The sequence below is a fragment of the Anser anser genome (assembly GCF_964211835.1).
Source record: "Anser anser genome assembly, chromosome: 2".
Classification (NCBI taxonomy): Eukaryota; Metazoa; Chordata; class Aves; order Anseriformes; family Anatidae; genus Anser; species Anser anser.
This window is the reverse complement of record NC_139721.1, coordinates 139,922,854-139,945,179: the sequence shown is the minus strand read 5'-3', so window position 1 is coordinate 139,945,179 and position 22,326 is coordinate 139,922,854. Positions and strand designations below refer to the sequence as shown.

The 22,326-nt window shown below is 40.0% G+C and overlaps 1 protein-coding gene and 1 long non-coding RNA gene across 5 annotated transcripts in view; one reads left to right on the top strand and one right to left on the bottom strand.

Moving 5' to 3' along the window:
• Nucleotides 1-2,514, top strand: part of LOC310895713 — a 9,450-nt gene extending 6,936 nt beyond the window's left edge. Inside the window, exon 3 of the long non-coding RNA XR_014580884.1 lies at nt 1,944-2,514. This is a non-coding gene — a long non-coding RNA (uncharacterized lncRNA). The remainder of the gene's footprint in view (nt 1-1,943) is intronic.
• On the bottom strand, nt 246-22,326 carry STEAP4 (STEAP4 metalloreductase). 4 transcript variants are annotated; one of them, XM_083827330.1, is made up of 6 exons: nt 21,948-22,326; nt 17,580-17,694; nt 5,657-6,112; nt 3,271-3,798; nt 2,527-2,691; nt 246-1,507 (listed from the first exon to the last, which is right to left on the bottom strand). In XM_083827330.1, the coding sequence occupies exons 3-6, from the start codon at nt 6,110-6,112 to the stop codon at nt 1,238-1,240; spliced, it is 1,419 nt and encodes a 472-aa protein (XP_083683456.1). In that variant the 5' UTR covers nt 17,580-17,694; nt 21,948-22,326; the 3' UTR covers nt 246-1,237. The 4 variants fall into 4 exon arrangements, with proteins under 4 accessions (XP_083683456.1, XP_083683454.1, XP_083683455.1 ...); XM_083827328.1 differs by lacking the exon at nt 17,580-17,694 and adding an exon at nt 15,672-15,747; XM_083827329.1 differs by lacking the exon at nt 17,580-17,694 and adding an exon at nt 15,672-15,744.

Below are 22,326 nucleotides of genomic sequence, written 5' to 3'. Positions count from 1 at the left end.
TCCAGTTTAACAGTGAGGTCACCATCCCAGCTGTATCCCATTTTTCCACAATATCCTTAGTCCACTTTGATGCCTAAGCAAATATCTATTCATGTGAACATCCAAGGAGCAAGCAAAGATGGTGGAAGGTGAGCCCTGGCAGCTGTCTGAAATTTCCTGCCTTCCAACACCACCGTGCAACTAAACATACCAGCAGATGAATCATAGCAAAAGAGGTTCCAGAAATAAAAACAGAATACAGAACTGTAAATAATTTCCTTTATTACGGTTAAAATGTATGTATTTTCATCAAATATCTATAATATTGCATCCAAAATTTATTTTTAGAAAAATCAACAACCTTATCATCATGAGATACAATCATGACATGTAATATAAAACCCCTGATAAAATAGGATTTTCCTTCAGTTCCTTTCCTTACAACTCACTGCTTACACAAAAAATCACCGTACTTGTGGAGAAGCTTAGGCTTGTGAGAACACCTCACATCTTCCTGACGTTTTGGTCTCTCCTCCATCCCCTTCCCACGTGAGTTTCTGCAGTACGGCAAGGATTCAGTAATCCTTGGCAGATACACTTTGAACACTAGAGATCCAGTATACAAACCAAGCAAATCCTACTCAACTATCTCTAAGGCATGAATATAGGTCTCTTTCAGATCAGATATTAATGGAGGATAAACTAACGTTGGGAAGATGACAGCCCTTCCTCATCCAGCATCCGTCCTGTGTCCATTCTATGGGCTGGTGGCTTCTGGAGGTGGAAGCAGGGTGGGTGCTCATGTGTATAGGTGTGCGTGCCTGTGTGTGTGTAGGAGCATGGGGACCTGAGCCCCAGGGGCAGAACAGCAAAGAGGAGCAGACACCAGCTGACACAAGAGGTTGCTCTGGTTCTGGCCAGTCCCGGAGGAGGTTTGGAGTGACAGAGGGACACTAAGCACTGTTTACTTCTCTCATACTCATTAAGAATGGAAGGTGAATAGGAAAAGGGAAATACACTGAGCAAACGAGAGGGCCTACGCCTGCGTGAAAGAATGCCTGGAGTGCAGGACCTCAATGACCTCGTTTGATTTGGATTTTAAGCTTGCCACTAGGATGAGTTTATTTTACTTAGGGCCTGCCTAAGCTTTTCACTTTTTCTCTCACTCTCCAGATAAAGGAGAATCAGGACTTCATTTTGATATGCCTTCATAATCTTTTGTTTGTTTGTTTCTTCTAAACAATACAGCTTAGGCTAATTATACAGCAGACTTGTTGATAATGTAGTTTGACTGTTCTGAGTATCGGGGATTCCTCTCCCAGCCCTGCCGAATTTGTGTGAGCTGTTTGTCTAGACAAGGAAATATAAGCACAAATTTGAGAACCAGTACAATGCACGGAACAATGAGGGAGAGCATATAGATGTTTGGAAGATACCATCTGTATGATGATGGACTCAGGAACCGTTTTCCACCATATACCAGTGTGTGTGCAGTGCATAAAATCAACGTCAGATATCCCAGTTTGGACTAGGAGAGAACAAAGAAAAGAAAGAAAGAAGTAGAGGTTAAAATAGTAAATTAAACCAGAACAAATACAATTTACTGTACACAGCAAGCTACATGGAATATGCCAAGTTTGGTATTCATCGACGACTACTGAAATTAAACTGCTTTGTATATTATAAAGGCTCTTAATTGTGTTTTAATAAAGAATCATTCTAATGGATCTAAGTGGAATATTTTTTTTCCCATTAACAACCCTGATAATTTTTGCTAGTTCACACACACTGCCTAGTGGTTGTCATATTTGTTAAAATGCAGAGAAAAGGCTGAAATTCAGTCGAGAGATCCAAGCCTTTTATATGCTCTAGTGCTAATCCACCCAGAAATATACTGTGCAAGTTTTTGGCCTGAATAAAACATTCACTGATTGTAATTTCCATTTTCTACTTTCCCCTGCCAGCCCGGCTCTTGCAGAGGCACTGCAGCCTGCACCAACCTTCCTCCTGATGAGGGGCCAAGATGGTGGTGTTACCAAGGGCAGCAAATTTTAAAGCCTGCAGAAACCGCAAATTCTCTTCAGATGCTTGCCATTGAGAGAGTTGGAGTGATAAAGTCATTTTTCAGATTCATGTTAACTGAGTTATCTTGTGAACTAACAAAATTAGACCAATAAATGGCTAAGATATTTTATGATTTGGTATAATTTAGCAGTTGATAATTCCACAATGCCAGCTTTCCATTTGTCATTTAGGAGCTGAGGTCTTTCCGATTTTCTATTGTTAGTGTAATAATCCTGTCTGTTCCATAAGCAGCCATCAGAGAAGCTGTGTTTTCTTTCACTGGTGAGCTGTATAGCAATGTAGATTTTTTTTTTTTTTTTTTTATCATGCGATGGTGAATAATACACACATCACATTTGGAGATATGAGTGGAGGAAACTCCTAAGTCTCTAGTAAACCTCTCTCTAGTCATAGTTTATAAGGAAACAGGGGATTTTCCATCTGAGAGGAAAGTAGTATTTTTAGAGAAAGTCTTTCTCTTACCTGTACAAATCGAAATTCTCGCCAGTTGACACTGTTGCTGACGGAAGGCAAGGAGGTTATTCCCAGAAGAACAAAGAAAAAGAATCCTAAAATCCCCAAAGCCAAATAAGAGTCGCTAAGCCAGCCATTAGTGTTGTTAAATGGATCTGTTTTATTGTTCAGTGCCTGAAGAAAAGAAGACCATATATACATTACTGGTAGTGTTTTTAGGATCAATATACAGAAAAAAATGTGCTTTAAGTTAACTAGGTGACAAATGTGATACATTAACTACCTGAAAATGATTGGAGACTTACTTTGAATGGCTACTCAAAAAGCAAAAGAGGCATTATGTCTATAATCGTGGTACTTGTCTTATCTGCTATAGACCTACTGTTGAGAACAGGTTTGTGATCATTTGTTGTTAAATAAAGTCAGAAAGTCAAAATATGTGCCATTCTTAAAGTTATATGGAGAAATAAGGAAATACGTTTCTTTAAATTACTCTTAACATTCATTTTTTCCTGTTTATTTTATGAGTATTTAAACTACTTAGGCCAGACTAAGGCCAGAAATTCCATCAACTCAACCTAATATCAACAACCTGTGGATTTATTAGTGGTTAAAAGGAACACAGAAATGAGGAAAATAACCATAATGTAAAGAATATTAGACTGTCCACATGACCTTGTGAAGCTCAACATACCGGGTAGTACTTGTAAAAGAGCTGGAGGAAGGGAAGACATAACAAGGAACAAAACTTACCTTGGAGATAATTCTATCCTCAGTTCTCCATCTTACATAGTAGCGAACTGGGATGATGAGAGTGTAAAAAACGTGCAGAAAAGCAAATGCCAAGGCTACTAGTCCAAGTTGTTTCCTACACAGCATCCATTTGTCCAGCCAGTCTGGGAAACGCCTGTATTTGGTACCTCTGTATAACTGGACGATTGCAGCAAGTACACCAGGAAGATAAACCAAGCCAAGAAGGATGAGTGCCACCACAGGGCAGATCCGATTTGGAATGGAAATTGCAAGAAAAAATGAAAAATCTTTGTTTTCATAAACATAAGAGTAAATTACATCACGAATCAAACAGTAGAAGAAGAAAAATGCAGTTAGGCCAAGGGACAAAAAGATGGGAAACTTCCACATTGGAAACAGTTGCAGAGGGTAATTTTCAATTTCCTGAGCAGCCAAGAGGGATCCCTGATCTAATGGTGTGAGACCCAGTGCACGAACAATATCCATCACCATTTGTTTAGCTTCCATGTCATCTCCACAGACAAACACCTGCAGCCAAAAACAAACAGAAGTTTTATTTTTACAGAATTTTGTAACATTTTCTACTGCTGACCTGCTTGGATATGGACAGTGAGCACAAGCTTCCTAGGCTACTCACTGGCTTCAATGCTAGTCTTACTTCATATACGTAAAAAACGTCCTATAGGTAATTTCTTGACCAAGAGGCCCAAGAACTAAGAACATGAATCTTTTCTTTGGGGAAGGATATCATTTCAAGAGGCAAAATTTTGTATGTGGAAAGAACAGAGTATCATACAGTACAAATCTTTGCCTAGAGCACTTGAATTTCACCACTCTTCTGAAGACCCTGCATGCAGTTTGTAAGCACAAGATTTTGTAATAATAAGTAGGCACAACACTGCCACTACAATGGTCCATAAGGACTCCAGGGAACTGGGGACAGGGATCTTTCAAATATAGTTGCTCTGCCATGAAAGTAAATAGTATTTCTTCTTGTGTCTGTTAAAAGAGGGAAGAAACTGTTCTATGAGTGTGCAAAATAATACTCAGAATCATAGAATCACAGAATGGTTTGGGTTGGAAGGGACCTTAGAGATCACCCACTTCCAACGCCCCTGCCATGGGCAGGGACACCTCCCACCAGACCAGGTTGCCCAAAGCCCCATCCAGCCTGGCCTTGAACACCTCCAGGGATGGGGCATCCACAGCTTCTCTGGGCAGCCTGTGCCAGGGCCTCACTGCCCCGAGTGAATAATTTCCTTTCTATCTAATCTAAATTTACCTTTTTTTTTTTTTCTACTTTAAAGCCATTACTTCTCGTCCTATCACTACACCCCTTGACAGAGTCCCTCCCCAGCTTTCCTGTAGGCCCCCTTTAGGTACTGGAAGGCCGCTATAAGGTCTCCCTGGAGCCTTCTCTTCTCCAGGCCTCTGATCATCTTTGTGGCCCTCCTCTGGACTTGTTTTAAGAGGTCCTTGTCCTTCTTGTGCTGGGGACCCCAGAGCTGAATGCAGCACTATGGGTGGGGTCTCACCAGAAAACTTCTTTTGAAACTGAGAAAAAGGGGGTAATTTCTGCTCTCATTTTTCTTACTATGATGAAGGCTTTTACAGTTTAGATTTGGATGTCCTTAGTATTTAGTTTAGACAAAACCATTTCTGTCAGCAGAAAAGAAAACTAGCAATGCTTTGAGTAGTTGGCCATGCATCATGCAAAGGTAATGTCCCTCGGAGTGGCAGAAAACAGGGCAATAATAAATGATTTGTTTGAGGGAGGATGCTATGTTGCTTCCTATGATCAGATTGCCTGTGATTAAGGAAAGTTCACATGGTTTGTATGTGCTGTTGTTGTGTGAGACTTCCATGGTGATGGATTCTGACTTAGAAAACTTTATTAATTTCTTCACCTTCCAGCTTATTTCTGCCATTGCTCATAATCATTCTATTGCCCCGTCATATCCCTCACATCCTTTTCTTTTTTTTTTTTTTTCTCCCTTCATTTTATTCTTGCATTGGTATGTTCCTTCTATCTCCTTTCTGTTTAACTTCACATTCCAGGTGAACAACTGATGCAGCCCTCATTTCCTCCTGATTTGCTGCCTCTCTGTCTTTGTGGCTCTGCTTTCTTTCTTTCCTTGCTCCTGTAATGTCTCCTAACACCTTCCTGCTTTCTGAGGCGAGCTATCAATATTCCTTGTCATGTCATATTAGCGTCCCAAAGTAAATTTCAGCACACATTTAATTTGAGATGGGCAATTACAGTGAAAATTCCATCCCAGCCTTGTCTGATTCATATGTCCCATGTGTGTGTTTTGTCTAACTGTTAAAAGCCTGTATGATATATCATACCTCTACGAAATAGGAAGCTCCTGTGGTTCAGTCTTACCTGCCGGCTTGCATCCAGCGTGCCTGACTGCAAAGCCCAGGCAGACACGGTGTTAAAGGCTTTCACAACCTTAGCGCCAGGTACCAGCTGAGCGAGGTACTCTGCATTGGATTCAGGATACTGGTTTATTTTTAAGTTGTTGCTTACGTCCACCAGCACTTTTCCACGGAGTATTTCTGCTAATGGTGTAAGGAAGTCGTAGTGTTGCCTCTGGATCGCCATAATGATGATGGCAGCTTTCTGTGCTGCCTCGGCGTGGCTCAGCACCTCTGCTTCTTTGGGAATCAGGCTGGATGTCCGCAGGCTTCGGCTTCCAAACACAACGGGGTAGCCAGACTGAATCATTTTCTGCCCCAGAGCTCTTCCAAAATCTCCAGTTCCAAATATGCATACTGTCTCTCTTTTGTTAGATGTGTTAGGAGCCAAAGCCATTATGTTGGAAGAATTTTTAGTCATCTATTAAAAAAAAAAAAAAGGAACAAGCTAAGCAAAACATCGATCTCTTGAAAATGAAAGGTTAACATTTGTTCTGGTTATACATAATAAATATCTGAGAGTTTCTTGCTTATTAATATGCTTCCTGCACACTCATTTGGATGCACACACTTCTGTACAGTTTTTTAAAAACAAGTTCTGGATATTCAGCTCTCCATCTCTTACAGCACCCTCCTTTCCATCCATCTTACAGATTTTAACATTTGGCTGAGCCTTTGCAGCTTTCCTCTCTCAAAAGGAAAGCAGGAGGAAAAGGTACAGGAGCACTACAAGCAAGGGTTGCACACATCTCAAGACCATTTCTGCTTACTTATGCTATAGAAAAACATTACAGAGAAGTGTGGTTCTAACCAGATTGGAACCTAGAAGGTCTTTTTGTAAAATACTTGAAGAAATGATCTACAAGCTAGCTACAAAACCTAACTGTTGTCTGCAATATTTCCTTAATATGACTAGTCAGTGCCAGTTTGTTTTATTATTGTTCTTCAATTTCCTGAAGAATGTCCTGTGAAGCATTTGGACAGTGGAATTGGAGTATTTCATGTTGAACATTTATTTTTGATATTTATATATTACTCATAATAAAATTCTCTTTGAGGGTTTTATCTATCCTCCTTTATCATAGTACCTGGAAGCTTCAAAGTCTTTAATGTATTATCCATGCCATAGCAGTATATATACTCTGTACGTTACAGAGGGAGACCCACGATACAAATGCAGAATCAAAAGGGGCTGATCCAAAGGTCTTGCAGCAGATCCACATGCCGTTGTCCTCGATTTTCAAAAGGTGACCCGAGGACAGAAAATCTGAGGCCCTAAGGAAGATCTCCAACAGGAGATCTTGAGAGACCCTGCTCTCCAAACAGCTGCTAATTCAGTCCTTAGAGTAGCTGTCATTTGCCGGAGCCCTGATTCGAGTCTTTCACAGCATCTCCTGTAAGTGTCTTAATTAAAGCTGTGGGAATAATTTTCCAATTTGCAGAACAGAATTGCACGAAGTGGTTAGCTTGACCCAAAACGATTGCTTTACTACTGCTGTTTATTAACCCTTTGCTCACATTCTGCTGCGAACCACTGGTCAGAACAAAACTGCCATTTAAAAATATGGAGAAGATACTCTTCGGTTCCTTTTATGTATATATATATATATGTATATGTTTTCTAGCCAGAGAAGTTTTTGCTTTTCAAAAACATGGCATGATTTTAAATAGTTTCACCCCAAACTTGCACTTGTTTGGTGAAGAAAAAAACAAAAAAACACGTGAACTTCCCCCTGCCCTGCTGTGACCTACAGCTGAGGGCTGTAGGTGGGAGAAGCACACATCTTTTTGACCCACGCAGTAGGATATGTGCTCCAGTAGAAAGAGAGAGAAATGCTTATTCTGAGAATCATATCTGAAGATCTGGGCTTTAATTAGCTCAGTACGTAGCTTGCTAGCCCCCAGCTGGCATCTGTGCCTGCTCAGCACCATTCTGGCACTGAGCTGCACCAGCCCAGCCCTGGGATTGAGAGAGCTGCCCAGGGAGTTTTGCTCTGGTCAGTAGGGGCAGTCATCAGTTCAGGCAGGAGAATCTGTGTGCTCCTGGCCTCTGTGGCTCCTTCAGGTCCCATGGGAGGCTTTGCAGTGCAGCAAGGCGCTAACCCCAGCTCTCCTGAAGCTGCAATCCCACCTACCTGGCTGCGCTCTGTGTACTTCATCAAGCAACACAGCCAGTGTGAAAATAGGTCCTCAGAGGGACCCACCTGAATGCATCTTCCACATATGTATGCTCTGACACATGCATACAAATGAAAGGTCCTTTGACACAATTAAAAATAGTTCTCTGATGGCTTTATTGTTGTCCCATGAGGCTCTAATGGGAGTAAAGCTGTGCAATTGCTTTTTATGGATAATCTGTTTCAAAAAAGAAGAAAAGAGTTGGATATGTAATATTAATAAATATTCCAGCTGAGGACCTAATGAGACTCAACTTTCCTACCTCAAAATTTCCTTTTAATAAAGTAGGCCCCTACCTAAAATGAAAAATAAAACTTTGTAAAACATGGTCGTCCAGCCAAAAGCTTCTTTGCTCTCAGGAAATCATTAAGTTATTGCTAAATGAAATATGCAGACCATTTCCCTCTCCAAAGACTGAAAAAAATAAACAAAACTCAAATGGATATAATTGGGTAATAGATTTGGAATATTCATCAGCAGAAAAAATATATTGTTATAATAATAAATATATCTTTATAATAATAAATATATTGTTGTAAGTGTTTCTGTTGTACGGTAATATGAACATCTCATTTGCTAGTGAACCCTGAACTCATCTTACCAGGAAAAATAGAGAGATGAAAAGAAATTTTTTTCTTTTTTTTAGTAGAAATACATTTTCTTGGAGCACTATCTACAATATGAAGGGACTTGTACAAGGCAGTGAATATTAATCTATAAAAAGCTGAAGAGAGTTAAAGCTGCCTTTAATGCTGGTGGCCTAATTTAGCTTAATACCATTTTTAACAAGAGAGACAGTTTGCTTGAATAAAGTAAGCAGAGTTTCCTTCTTTTCTTATTAAGAATTACTTATTATAGGGATACCTATAACTGTTATGATAGTACACATTATATACCAGAAATAAGTGGTCATGAATGATTTGCTTAACAAATAAAGTATATTGTAAAGTAGATATTAATTGAATAGTGCATCTGCTACATCTGAAAATGACATGTAAGACAAGGGAATATTGCTTTTAAATCCCGGGCTGTCTGGATCAGAATTGAATCAATTTTCTCCATTGAATTTTTTTCTTTTTTTTAAACTTTCTTGAACATGCCTTTGTGCCAGCTGGCTGCTGTTGAACTGAAAGGGCTGTGGGCTTTGCAGTGGACTTCTGGAGGTTAATTTAGGCAGTAGGTTATGAGTACATAGTGCGCAGATAAATTTTGGCTTTGCTGTGTGTATTTGAACAAAATGCAGCCTCTGATGGCAACTTGGTAGGTAAAGCTGAAAACAAGGAAAATGGCCTCACAGAGTCCATGACAGTGATAGTTGCAATGAGAGAAGGTATTCATTTGCTATAGAAAAAAGTGTGTTATTGTCCTACATCAGTGTGAAAGGTGTGGTGAAAAAGTACATCATAAGGGACACAACGTTAGTCTGGTGCCTGAGAGCTCAGCCTGAAGGCTGATCCTGGGGTCTCATTAAGGAGCTGATGGCAGCAGGGTCTGCTCTGTGCCCATGTGCTGGGCACTCTCAAAGTGCCAGGGGAAAACAGAAATACCAGCAAAGAAACAAATAACAATCATTCTCTGTTCTTTCATATATGTACCCATATATTACCTCAGAAAAAGCCACGGAGCTTTGTATCCATACATAATATTTTTGCTTTTGTACATTCTCCTAACATTAGGCAGCTAGTGATGCTTTTTGTAATTTCAAAGATAATTCAAGTAAATTTCTTAATGATAACTGTGCCCTTTCTCTTCTCCATTGTCGTATTTCTATACAGGGAATTATTCTATTTTTAAGGAAAATGGTGGTGATGTCTGAGCTGATTGCCACTTGGTCAGTAATGGCAGAAGGAGGTACTGAAAGAACAAAAGAAGCTAACCATGCAATGCTGTCATTAAATACTTGCTGCAAAAACACTAGAGGAACTGAATGGAGTTACAATGTTTAGTTCAGCAATTATATATGAATACTTCGTTTATGTAGGAATTTGAATGAAGACAGGCATGTTGCTTTGTGTGTGAGAAAATAGAGGGATTTCCTATCAAAAGCACTCACTGCCACAGACGAAAAACAATGCCCAAAGTGGAAAGGCAGAGATGGGACTGAGGCAGACTGGGATGGAGAATGGAAAGATCAGACAGATGTAACACGAAATGGCAGACAGAAGAGCAGTGGAATGATTCAAAAGGTAGAGTGACAAGATGAAAGGAGCAGGAAAGAGAAATTTTACTATTTACATTTAAAAAAGAAGCAAAACAAATATCTCTGGGAGTGATTTCAAGAGATTATCTAGCCCATCTCCCTCCCTAAGGCAGCATAAACTATGTTTAAACCAAGTCTGATGGATGCTTGTCTAACCTGTTTGTAAAACCTTCCCATGTTGTGGCTCTGCCAGTCTCTGTTGCTTTTTGCTGTCTCACCGGCCGTACTACTCGGCAGATCTTCCTATGTGCAATCTATATTGCCTCCTCCACAGTCGACGGAGGTGTCAATTTATTCCTCTCCTCTTTGCAGCAGCCTTTGTTGGACACAAAAGCTGTTACCATTTCACCCTGTTCTTCTTGAGATAAAACAACCCCAGATCCTTCCCTGCACCTCATGCTTCTGAGAGTGGTGATCTTTCTCCCGGCTTTCTTCTGATCTCCCTGGGCTAAACTGCTCCGACTGGTAATTAAAAGTACAGTGCTGAAACTGAATGCAGTACTCTTGCTGGGATCTCACCAGTTGGAAAGGATTGCTTCGCTTGCCTCCCAGACAACACATTGTCCCACTGTCACATTTGTCTTATTCACGAGACATGGCTGATTCACAGTCAGCTGGTGATAGCTATGTGTGCTTCAGCGAGTAGCGTGTGGCAAGAGGAAGCAAGACGTGGTGAAACAGCTAGTGCTGAGCACCTGATGTTTGCTCTGTCTATATGTCACAGACTTCCACCTTGGACCAGCTTTGGTCCATCACTGCATCCTGAATACCCATCGGCAGCTGCAGCACATTGGGATGCACCTAAAGCATATCTTCTGGTTCAGTTTTTGTGGAAAGGAATCGTATTTCCTATACTCCAGGAACTCTCCGTGGTGTAAAACAAAGCTTGAAAATTAATGATTTTCTTCAACAGTGCACTTCTGATCAGAACTGAAATACTAATGTAACGCATCCTGTAACATCCAACCCTTTAATGCAGGGCTGCTCCCAAGCCAATTGCTCATCCTCAATTTGTGTATATATATATATATATATTTTTTTTTTTTTTTCCTGACTCAGTGCTGTATTGTACACCTGGCCCTGTCAGACAGCACCATATTTTTTTCAGACTGTAGCTTCAATTTTTCAGGATCATTTTGATTTCTAAGCCTATCCTCTCATGTGCTTGCAGGCCTTTTCAACTTTGTCAGATTGTCAGCTTTAATAAGCATACTGTCTATTCCAACATCTGTGCTATTTAATGAAATTCCAGAACAGGACTTTATCCAGGAGAGACCCCCCGTATAACTGCAGCAAATGTAGGCTTCCATTTTGAAGATGATTAACTGAAAGACTGAAAACGTTGCTTTCGCTAGTTCTGCAGAACCTTACCTTATATTAGTTTAGTCAAGGCTGCATTTCCCTAGTATGCTTATGAAAATGTTCTCTTACATTTACCATACTAAAAGCTTCAATCACATCAAGCTGTATAGCCTTTGTGATTCACAATACCTGTTATCCTGTTATAAAAGGTGGGTGGGTGGGTTTGGAATGATTTCTTCTCCATTAATCCATGTGCCTAAAAACCATTTCTTTCTTACCTTCTATTTGCTTTCTCTATTTGTTTGAGAATTGTACTTAAATGGATTGGGCCATAATTCTGCACCTCCTCTTTCTTCTTACTTCTCAGGATAGCAGTTATTCTTGCCTTTCCTGTCTTTCAAAACTTTACCTCTTCCATGCAGGTCTTAAGGATAGTTATTAATGGCTGTGGAAATGCTTCAGTTATTCCTGGAACAATTTAAGGTGAATTCCATCAGCCTCACCGATCGCAAACCATTTACCTCACCTAAACATGGTCTAATCTTTTTTTTTTTTTTTTTCCCCTCATCTCTTGAATTCCCATCTCTTTACTGCTGGTGTAGAGCAAAAGAGGCATTGCAGAGTTGGCTTTCCTGGAGTCATTAGTTAATAGCTTGTTCTCAGTTGGATAAATCCTTTCCTTGATTTTCCTTTGACAGCTTATAATTTTAGTGTTCTAACACCTAGTACCTTTCTAATTACTTCTCATTTTGTGCTGTTTTTTCAAATCTTATCAACTTATCAGTAGTTCTATGTTTGTACATAGATACTGATTTCTGTATGCTTTTTTTTTTTTTTGTGTGTGTGTGTTTGTGTTTTAAGTTTCTGAAGAGCTCACAGCTTCAGCTATGTGGCTGTCTTCCTGTAATCCTTCCTCTGCATTGCAAACATTTGTCTCTGCTTTTAATGCAGTATCTTTAGGCAGGTGTCAAACGTTCAGACCTCATTTTCCCTCTCAGATTCTACTTCTCATGGAACATCACCTGCCCACCTTCTGAATTAGTATTATCTACTTATTATTCTGTTAGGTGAACAAGTCTGTTTTTGAGCAATTGATCTTGTCTAGTGGCCCATTGTATCTCTCAGCTGTGACAGAACCTCTTTATTTTCCCCTCTATAATTTTCCAAAGTCTTTTACTAGGCCTATATTCTTTTATCTTTTGATTCAGGGCAAAAGTTTAGATAATCAAGTGGGATATAAAGACTATGAGGATAAATGGCCAAAGTATTGCCAGGAGTTTGATCCATTGCTGTACAAAAGAAAGGTTAATAAGTAGAGTAAGAAGAAAGTTAATGACCAGCACAGCTGTGATGGAGGAAGGTTATGGTGTTGTCCACCAGAGGATCTAGTCTCAAGATGTACAACACTGATCCATTTATCTTTTTTTTTTTTTTTAATGTTTGCTTTTCTTTCTAAGCTCATTGTAAAAAACAGCCCTGAAGGTGGTCATGAAGCTTATATACGAAACAAATATTATGGGAGTGTAACTTTAAAAAGTGAAGAATCAAAGGTTTTCTTTCTATGTAAATTAAATATTTTGACTGCTGTTTCCTTGTAAATAACAGCAGGGACTCTGTTACACTACACAAATAATTTATAGTAGCAGTCTTGAGAATGGCCTCTCTGGAGCAGCTTGCCTGTTGTTCTAGTACAAAATTTTGGAGGCAAATAAAGGTCTTGATGTAACACATCTACCTAATTATATAATATGCTGGGGGTAGATTCATCTGTATGCATTCATATACAGTTATACATGAGTCATGATAACAGTATCCATGATAACATAGTCCAGTGACTCATGTACTAGAGTATCAGTGTGATGATTCTGTTTTCAAGGTTCACTTTTCTAGAAAAAGCTTCTTTCTCCAGTCTTTTTTTTCCTCTTTTTTTTTTTTTTTTTTTTCCCTGTAACTATTGGGAGACACTTTGGAGCTTATTAGAAGCTTTCACAGCTTCTTTATCGAACAGCTGAACTCCAACAGTATTCTGCTGCAAAAACAAGTTAATTCTTCCCTTGGGTTTCCTAACCTTTGGTGTTTAACTCTTCTTATCCAGTTGTGAAACCAGGACGTCTGGGATAAAGAGCTTGGATTCACACATTGCCCTCCTGTAGAACTTGTTTTAAGCTGCTGGCCTGACTTCTTACATCTTGTCTTGACTTCACTGTTCTTTTAACAGTGAGGATTTGTCTGTTTCTGTTTTCTTTTTTTTTTTTTTTTCTATGTGTCTCATTAGTGCAAAGATCAGTTGAATTTCTCACACAGCATCCACGTATTTAAGTCCTCAGGCCTTTGCTAAAGGTCTTTTTCAGCCAAATCTCTCTATTTCCCTGATGATGAGGAACTTGAAAACATTGAGTTCACTACACGGTTTCAAGAACTTACTTAGATATTTTGAACCACACAGGTGAGGCTGAGTGTGTTGAAACTCATTTCACCAAGAGATTCAGAGATTGTCTCCCCCAAAACACTTTGAAAACAGATTTGCACCAGCAGTACGGAGAGAAGACCCAGCACACCATCAGACTTGACGCGATTACACATCTTAATCTTGATGTGCAACTGTGAGCTGATCTTGAGTCGGCTAATTGCATTTATGACAGAACCGGTTAAAATAAACCCTTTGTAGTTGTCCTGTGCCCTGCAGACCTGCTCTGCAGACCTCCTTGAGCAGACTAAACAGGTTCAATCAGGTTTGCTTCCCTGATGCCTCCAGGTACACCTGATCCTTCCCTAGCACTGATAAATGTACCTTCTTCTCAAACAACGGCAGGCTGCATTAGCACTAACCACAGCATGTTCACACCATGCTAAGAGCACGTACTCATGCTGGTGGTGATGAAGGAAAATGCCTACAACAAAGAGTATCAAAGGTAGCAGAATTGGCCATTTTTTGTATCAAGTCTTTTTCACTGTTTCCTTCAAATCCTTGTTTACTTATAGATGGGCACGGTGAACTTCAACCAAATAAGTAAATGAGCACTTTTTTCTCTTTGGAATTACAATTTTTGGTGGGTAATTTTTAGGTCCTTTCTTTCCAGTGCTGCCAAGTTCTCCACAGTTAAACAATTTCTCCCAGGAATGGAGTTAATTCTCATTATTGTCTTAGCTGTTTATTGCATGTACTAACAAGTAGAAGTAATTCCCATTTGTCTTTTTCTGGTAAATGAGAATCCTGCCTTGTCTCAAAAGCTTAAGACCTGAGTCATCTATGATCAAAAGTGCCCTAATACACTAAAATTAAATAGATTGACCTATTAAATATGGCAGAAAAAAAGAGAATGATTAATACTTCTTTCTTGCATAAGTAGTATCACAGCTTTGGACATATCTTTCTGAAGTATTTCACACATGCGTAATATCCAGTAATTCTGGTGTAACTTGGAAAACAAATGAAATGTGATTTAAAAACTCTCCTTGGAAAGACATGTACACTACTCTGAGGCAATTTCATTTACTTAAAATTTCATGTTACTACTCCCACAGAGAGGGAATGCACTCTATAACAAATATTGCTTCTTATAAGCTGACAGTTGTAGAACCAAATCTGCCCTAAATTATAAACTGCATGTTCTGCTGTTTGATAACACCTGAAACTGAAAGACATGTGGCTAAACTACTCTCCTGTGATTAAGCCAGTACTTAAAGACATAAAGAAAATAGCAGAATCACTCCTAACAAACATATCACAGAAAATTATTCATGATTTTTCTTTCAAGCAAATGAATATCTGCTGTTCTTCGCAGCAGAAAGTCCCGAGCTCCAAGTTTTGACAAAGCTGATAAAAAATAATTGTTTGAGACAATAAATCCTCCTACAGAGGACATTGCATTTCCCACATCTTCACTTTTTATCAGGAGAACACTAAAGCTGCCTGGAGGCTCTTCAAACAGATGAAGTATAGGCCTAAACAGATGTGCTTAATGTTGTCTAAATCATAGCAAAGTACTGAGAGAGCTGGAAATTTCACCACCACCAACTGCTCCCATAAACACATAAGACCCGGCTATAACCTGAGTAATTTCCTCAGCCTTTTTAGGGCCATTGTACTGTTTTGAGGGGTATAGGTATTAAGCTTTAATCCAACTGCAAGGAGAAAGAAAAGATTTCATAAAACACCTGAAGGTGAGAGAGGGCAAGGAGAGGCAGACCTGCCTGCAGTGCAGGGCAGGGGCACTGGATTTATCCCAGCTGTAATGCCCAGGAGATGTCCTGAGACCTGGAAAGACGTATTTTCAGACCCACCGCACATGATAAGCACCTTCTGGATCCCTGCTGTGTCCTCGGAAGCTGTCTTCCCTCACAGTGAAGCTATTCTTCTGAGCATCTTTTGTCTGCTAAATAGACAGAGACATTAACAAATAGTTCTGTCTCACAGAGAAGTAACACTAGAAATAATGAAGCCCGGCTTCCTATGGATTTGTGTTTCTTGGCTGATTACAAGCACTGATTGAAGCTGTTTCCAATCGCAGGAGATCACTCCTGTGACATTTCTTCTCGTGGATTTTCAGGTCTTTCAGTGTATATAGTCACAGCATAGTCTTTCATTTTTCAGGACTCTTCTGTGGGGTCTTCAGCTGTCTTTTTCATGACACATAAGGAAAACAGAGTCCTCTTCTCCTGGTATATTTGTTTGAAATCATCAGGAAAAAAGTGATTGAGGGACACATATAAACATACATACACTCATATCCCGCAGCATGATCAGAGAAATCAGAGTAATCTGACTTCCTACAGAAATCAGGCTAAAACAACCAACTTCCTAACAGACACACACTCCCTTTTCAGCTGTGATCCTATGTCACTGTGGTCTGTCGAAAGGCACAGAGGACTAAGCAGGGGTAGGTTCTTTGGAAAGCTTTTACTAGCAGTCCATCAGTAGGATACACCAAGCAACTGACCACGCTAAAAATGTAAGAGTTCGAACCGTATACTTCTTATGAGCTCTACGAATACGTGATAAACCCTATAGTCTTCCCAGTTACACTAATGGAATTGTTGATTTTCATTTAACTTGCTTTTGGATTGGATTGGCATAAGCCCAATTGCTCCGCAATACCTGTGATAAAATCAAGAGAGGTGGCTGCTGCAGCACAAAGGCCTCTGTGGTGACGGTCTTGGCTGTCTTGTACTCTTAGAAGTCTGAGGAGCAGGAGGGAGTGTACGATGAAAGATTGAAGAAAAAGTGGCATGAATGTTAAGTTTTCTTGCCAAAACAAATATATGTAGATTTGCAGCGTGTCTGGAATGGGGCCAAGCAGATTTTCTTACAGAAAGTTCATTAATCTGCATTCTTGCTTACATAAGCCCATACACTAAAATGCTGTTATAAAAAAGTGTTTAAAGATACTCCATTTAACAGTGGATAGCTTCATCAGCACTCTTACTCACTTGATATGAAGAAATTAAGTGTATTTACTTGCTTTTTTAGTTTCCTTTCTTTCTTTTACATGGACTTGATTTTTTTTTTGTCTTACTTGGCTGCAGTCAAGTGGCATCTGCAGAGACATGCCTGCCTTAAGGAAAAATGAACACTGATATTTTCAGAAAGAAAGAAATGATGTTCCTCACACATACAAAAATGACAGTTTTATATGCTGTTGCATTTTTCAGTAAGGAAAAATTATCAAGATTTTTTAAAAAAAATAGTTCTTTCCCAACACAGAAATTCCTCTTCTTACTGAGGCAATGATTTTAGGAGTCTTTAAACAACAACCTTAAACAACAGCCTTTGAAAATTAATTGCTGAGAAGCCTGAACTTAAAAATATGCTTTGAAAATAAGTAAATAAAAAAACCAACAGGAGTGATATTTGTCAAAAATTTGCACAGCCGTTGATGGCAGTGTCCTCTACTGAGAAATGAAATGATCTAATTTTTTTTTCCTTTTTTTTCTTTTTCTTTTTTTACCGAAGTTCCGTTTGAGTTCATCTCAGGTTTTGCACATGGCTGAGCTGCTAATTCCCTGTCCTGGCAAGTGGGGAAGAATTTGCAAAGATGTGGGTCATTGCCTCTGCTCCTCACCCAGGCATTGCAACCTCTCTGCCAGAGTACTGCATGTCAGCTACTGATCTGGGAGTGCAGCACTGCCACATAATTGCTTGCAGTACAGCACGGGACAGAGTTACCCTGTGCCACAGTCTGCTGCACAGGGGCACAGCAAACCTTACCTGGGATCTCAGCCTGTTAAGCAGGCTTCTGTCTTCAGAGAGGTCACCTTGGTTTCTGTCATCTATGTGATCCTGGGTCTCACTCAGGGTCTCTGGGTATCTCTTGTTCCTATCCCTATGAAATATGTGGGGTCAAGGCAGAAGTTATGCTTTCGGTTCTGCACACCAAGACCATTTAATATGCAGTTAAGTAGCACCAGGCCCTATCTGTGCAATTGCAGTGAAGGCAAAGGTTGCTATTTGGGACACAATATGGAGTGCAGGCAAATGAAAAGTTTATGCATTCTTATTAAACATAGTTGAAGAGGAAAGAAGAGGTAACAAAGAGGTCACTTAGATACCACAAGTCCTTCACTTTGCAAACAGAAAATAAAGAAAAGCAAAGGCCAGGCCAGAGGAAATAACTTATTTTTAGGCTGATAGGGAATTTGGCTCAAAACCCTTCAGTCTTAATTTTACAATGACTTATTTAAACAAATAATTCCTTAAGTAAACGCTTTTCTAATTGTGTATTACAGCAAGAATAGTACAACATAGCAACTGTTAAAGAGTTCATTTCTGTTAAAAAGCCTCTACGACTGCACTTGATAGTGCTGCAGGTTGGTGACCCAGAGGTTTGAATACAATTTCTAATCCAGCTATCCATGAAAAAAAAAAATTCTTTTATATCTACATCGGGGAAGTATTGACCTTCTGCTCTCCTTGTATAGATCTTCCACAAATTTTGCGTTCAAAAGAATTTAGATCCACTAGGTGCTTTTTATGATTTTTTTTTTCCCTTAAATATCTATGCAGTCACTTCTGAGATCAACAAAAATACACCGATCCTAACACTGCCAGAAGTCACTGAGATCTACTCAGTATAATTTGGGGTAAAAGTGAGCTGAATGTGTGCCAGGAGGTACAAAACAAAGTGTCATGCTGCTTTTGTAATTGCCTAATTGGACAAAATAATTCCCTCCCGCAGGGTGACCCTCTCTTGCAGCTCCTGCAAGGAATTGCAATACAAAATGAGGAACTGGGTTTTCTAAATTAACCCATTGTCTTTATTGTATTACCATTTTATGCTGTTACGGTTATTGCATAATTACTCACTTGTTGGGAGTACTCATGTCCTCTTTTACATATTTCTTGCTCTCACACCCCTTGTAGCATGGGACCACCCCAGAGACACCCTTTGTCAAAGACTCCTGGTGCTCTAATGATGCCAGAAAGTGTTTTGCTCTTTGGCAATCAACCTCTCCACTACATTTCTTAGCACTTTAGGCTTGTTTATCTGCAGGCCTACAGAAGCCTACTCACATAGTTGGTATCGCTACTGGATTGGTGACAGGCAGCAGTGGAAGACTTTCATCCCAGTCCTCAGGTACTGTAGCTTGTCAGAGGTGGATGGCTGAGCCGTTTTCACCATTGATCAAGCAGTTTGTAGCAGATTATTATAATTAAGCACCTTTGAAGTGCCAAGTTATACGAAGCTCTGGCCCGGTTCAGGTTGTAGAATTCAAATGAGATTTATTAGTATTAGATTTATTAATATTCTCATTTTTATAGGATATCATGCCACTTATGGAAATGGCTTCTTTCCACATTTAGATTTGTCCTAGTAAGGCTGCTCCACCTGGGGAAGACACATTGAGGTAACTCACCCAGACCTGAGAACAGTGCTCACTCCTGATTTAATCTTAGTCTCACCTATACGAATGCAAGTAATGGGCTCTGCATCTCCCAGAGGAGTTTTATGCCTTGCTGAGCCAGGAGAATCCCTGCCAGCAGTGCTGGGGCTGCCTCTAACCCACCACCAGTGCTTTCCTCAGGGCCAGAAGAGCGTCATATCAATGGTAAAAAAACAGCTTAATGACACCTTTGCAATTCTGTCTGCAGGGCTATGCTTAGTAGTCACTACGAGTTTAGGAGGCAGCTTCATCAGCCCTTTAATTAACACTTTGGCTGGCAGCTGTTCCCACTGCCCCATTTCCCTGCAGCACTGACACAACCGGCGCTCACCCCGGCTGCTGCCCACGGCCTGCCACAGCCCGGCCGCAGCACAGTGCCCAGGCCACAGCAGTTAGGAGAGCTGTAGTTGGCTGCCTGGAAAAATATCCCACAGGGAAACGAGCAAAAACCAAAATGAAAAGGAAGAAGAGGAAAACCGGAGACCTAAATGATGTTACATGACCTGGTCTACCAAGCTTGTTTCCGACCAGGCCAAGACCTGTTGCTGGAAGCTGACAGGCCTCAACGGGAAAGGGATCCCAGAGGGGGAGAAGAGACAAAGTGCTGGGAATATGAATTTGTGTATTTCTATTCTGAACCATTTCTCACCACCCAACCTACAACATCAAGTAATTGAACTTACTGTTTTGTTGGCTGTGCTCTCACTAAGAGGAATAGATGATGGGGAAATTTTGAAAAAGAAGGGAGTAGGTGGGTCTAAAAAGTGAACTAAAATGAGAAAAAACACCCCTTTTTTATTTTTGAGCATGCATGACCAAAAAAGTAAACATTCGATCTGCAATAAGTATGTGTAAAGGTGACATTCAAATATATCTCCCCACCTTCCCCCAAAAACAGCTTTCAAAAACTAATAATATACATAAAAAATTAATATACATAAAAAGTTAATATAAAAGAGTTAATATACATAAAACCCCAAATAGAAAACAGATGTCAAAACACCAACATCTATCAAGTATACTGCAGAACATACAAAATATAAAATGTTGCTAGCCTTCTCTGCTAGCCCTGTAAGTGAGAACAGAATGGGAGAAATTGGCTCAAAGCTTGAAGTTACCAAATAAACAGGTTTTAATAAAAGCAGTCTGGGAAGTAGTGAGAGAGGCTTTAAAATATGCAGATTTGAAGTACCCTTCCTGAAGGCCTCAGCTGCTATCTGTATTTTTGAGGCCCAAAAGGCATGGATTTGAGGCCCAACAGGAATGGATGAGCCCCTCACATCCATGCCAGGCATATTGCCTGTGTTTTCATTGAACTAGCTGTGGTGTGGCCCTGCGAGCTGAATTGCTTAGTGGGGGGATTATTTTGTTTCACCCATGAGCATCTGAGAGCATCCCCAGGATGCCCCACAAGGTGAAACAAGGTGTGGTATGGAGGGCAGGAGAGTCACTTCTGAAGTGAACTTCTGCTCTGAAATAAAACGCTAATATAGGCAACACACTTTGTTAATTTTGTAATACAAAATAGACTGCTTATCCAGTTATGCTTTCTGCCTTTAACTAAGGGAAATAATTTTAAAAAGCCACCTGCCTAAAAGTGTACAAATATGAAAAATGTTTAATTTGTGTAAACAAATTCCAATATGGATGAGTAAAGTACAGGGATGTTTGACTTTTCAATGACTATTGGAATATTTTGGTATTTAGTTGCAGCACTACCTCTGCTATTCCAACCTCTTGCTAGTCAAAATCATTGCTATTAACAAATCTAGGAGCTTCAGGAAGCCGCATCTAAAAAAGAATTTACATCTTCCACTAATTTCATCATTTTATAAAGTCTCCTCAACGATCTGAAAAAAAAAGGCCTATCCTGTGAGTGACAGTTTATGCTTGCAGATTTAGAGAGGATATGAAATTTTCTTATATCAAAGCTGACTAACAGTTCTGACAGCTGCAAATGTTCTTTGAATTAATAACGTGGTGCTGGCATAAGACAATGTTTAAGAAAAATCCATTTCTTTCTGCAGCACTGAAGCCCCTTGCTTGTAAAATATTAAACAGGATTAAAATTAGTATGCTGCTTGAACAGGAAGAGAAAACATGAAATCCAGATGTGAATCCAGAAGTGAAAAGAACTCTTAGCTCCAACTATTATTACGGGTAGTTTATGATCTGGGGTAAATCAAATGTGCTTGGAGTACCTCCACTTGTTACTAAAATTCAAACCAGAATTTTAGCTCTGGTATAGGAAAGAAAATCCTCTGTTCAGATTCATCATTTAAAACCCACTGACCAAAGCTTATTTACAGAAGCTTTCTCTACTTCCTTAACTTTAGCAAACACCTCTGAAAGATTCAATAAACTTGACAGATATGTAATCTCTCTGAATACCAATTGGCTAACGCAAAATTCTGGTTGCCCTAACTTTACAGACACAAATCCTTCCCTATGTCTCAGTGCTTCCTTACATCATCTCTTAGTGAGGTTGTGTAATGTCAACACAAAGCCCTGGATTTTTTTTTTATTTTTTTTTTTTTTTGTCTAGCAGGGAGAAGCTGAGGTAAAATTTTACCAGTACACTGATAGTTGAGTTCAAGCCCGCCTAAACTTCTTAGGATGCCAGTCTAGACATTTTGCTCCCTGATCCCACCTGCAGAAGTGAGAGAAACTTGCAGATCATCTCTTTAAAACTCACCTGTGCACTCAACCTTCTGCTCTCCCCCTAGGCAAACCAGTGCCTTCCAGCCGGTGAGATGCTGTTGGTGCTGGAGCAAGAGCTGGCCTGAGGAGCTGCAGAGAGGTCCTGTTGCCCAGAGCAGAGTGCAGAAACCCTGACAGCCTCACTGGCATTTATCTAGTGGAAGCCAGGGTGAGCATACGGGGGTGGGAGAGATCAGGAGATGTTGCAAGCCCTGTCTGTGCGGCGCGAAAGAACTTCCCGTCAAAGTTGCCGGGAAAGTCCCAGCCCGTGTATTTACAGCTGAGGTGAAGCCGTGGTTGCTTTTTTTTTTTCATGCAGGCACTGACTTGCCCCTTGGCTATCAGCCAGCACAAAGGTTTGGCTGCCTTCCCCT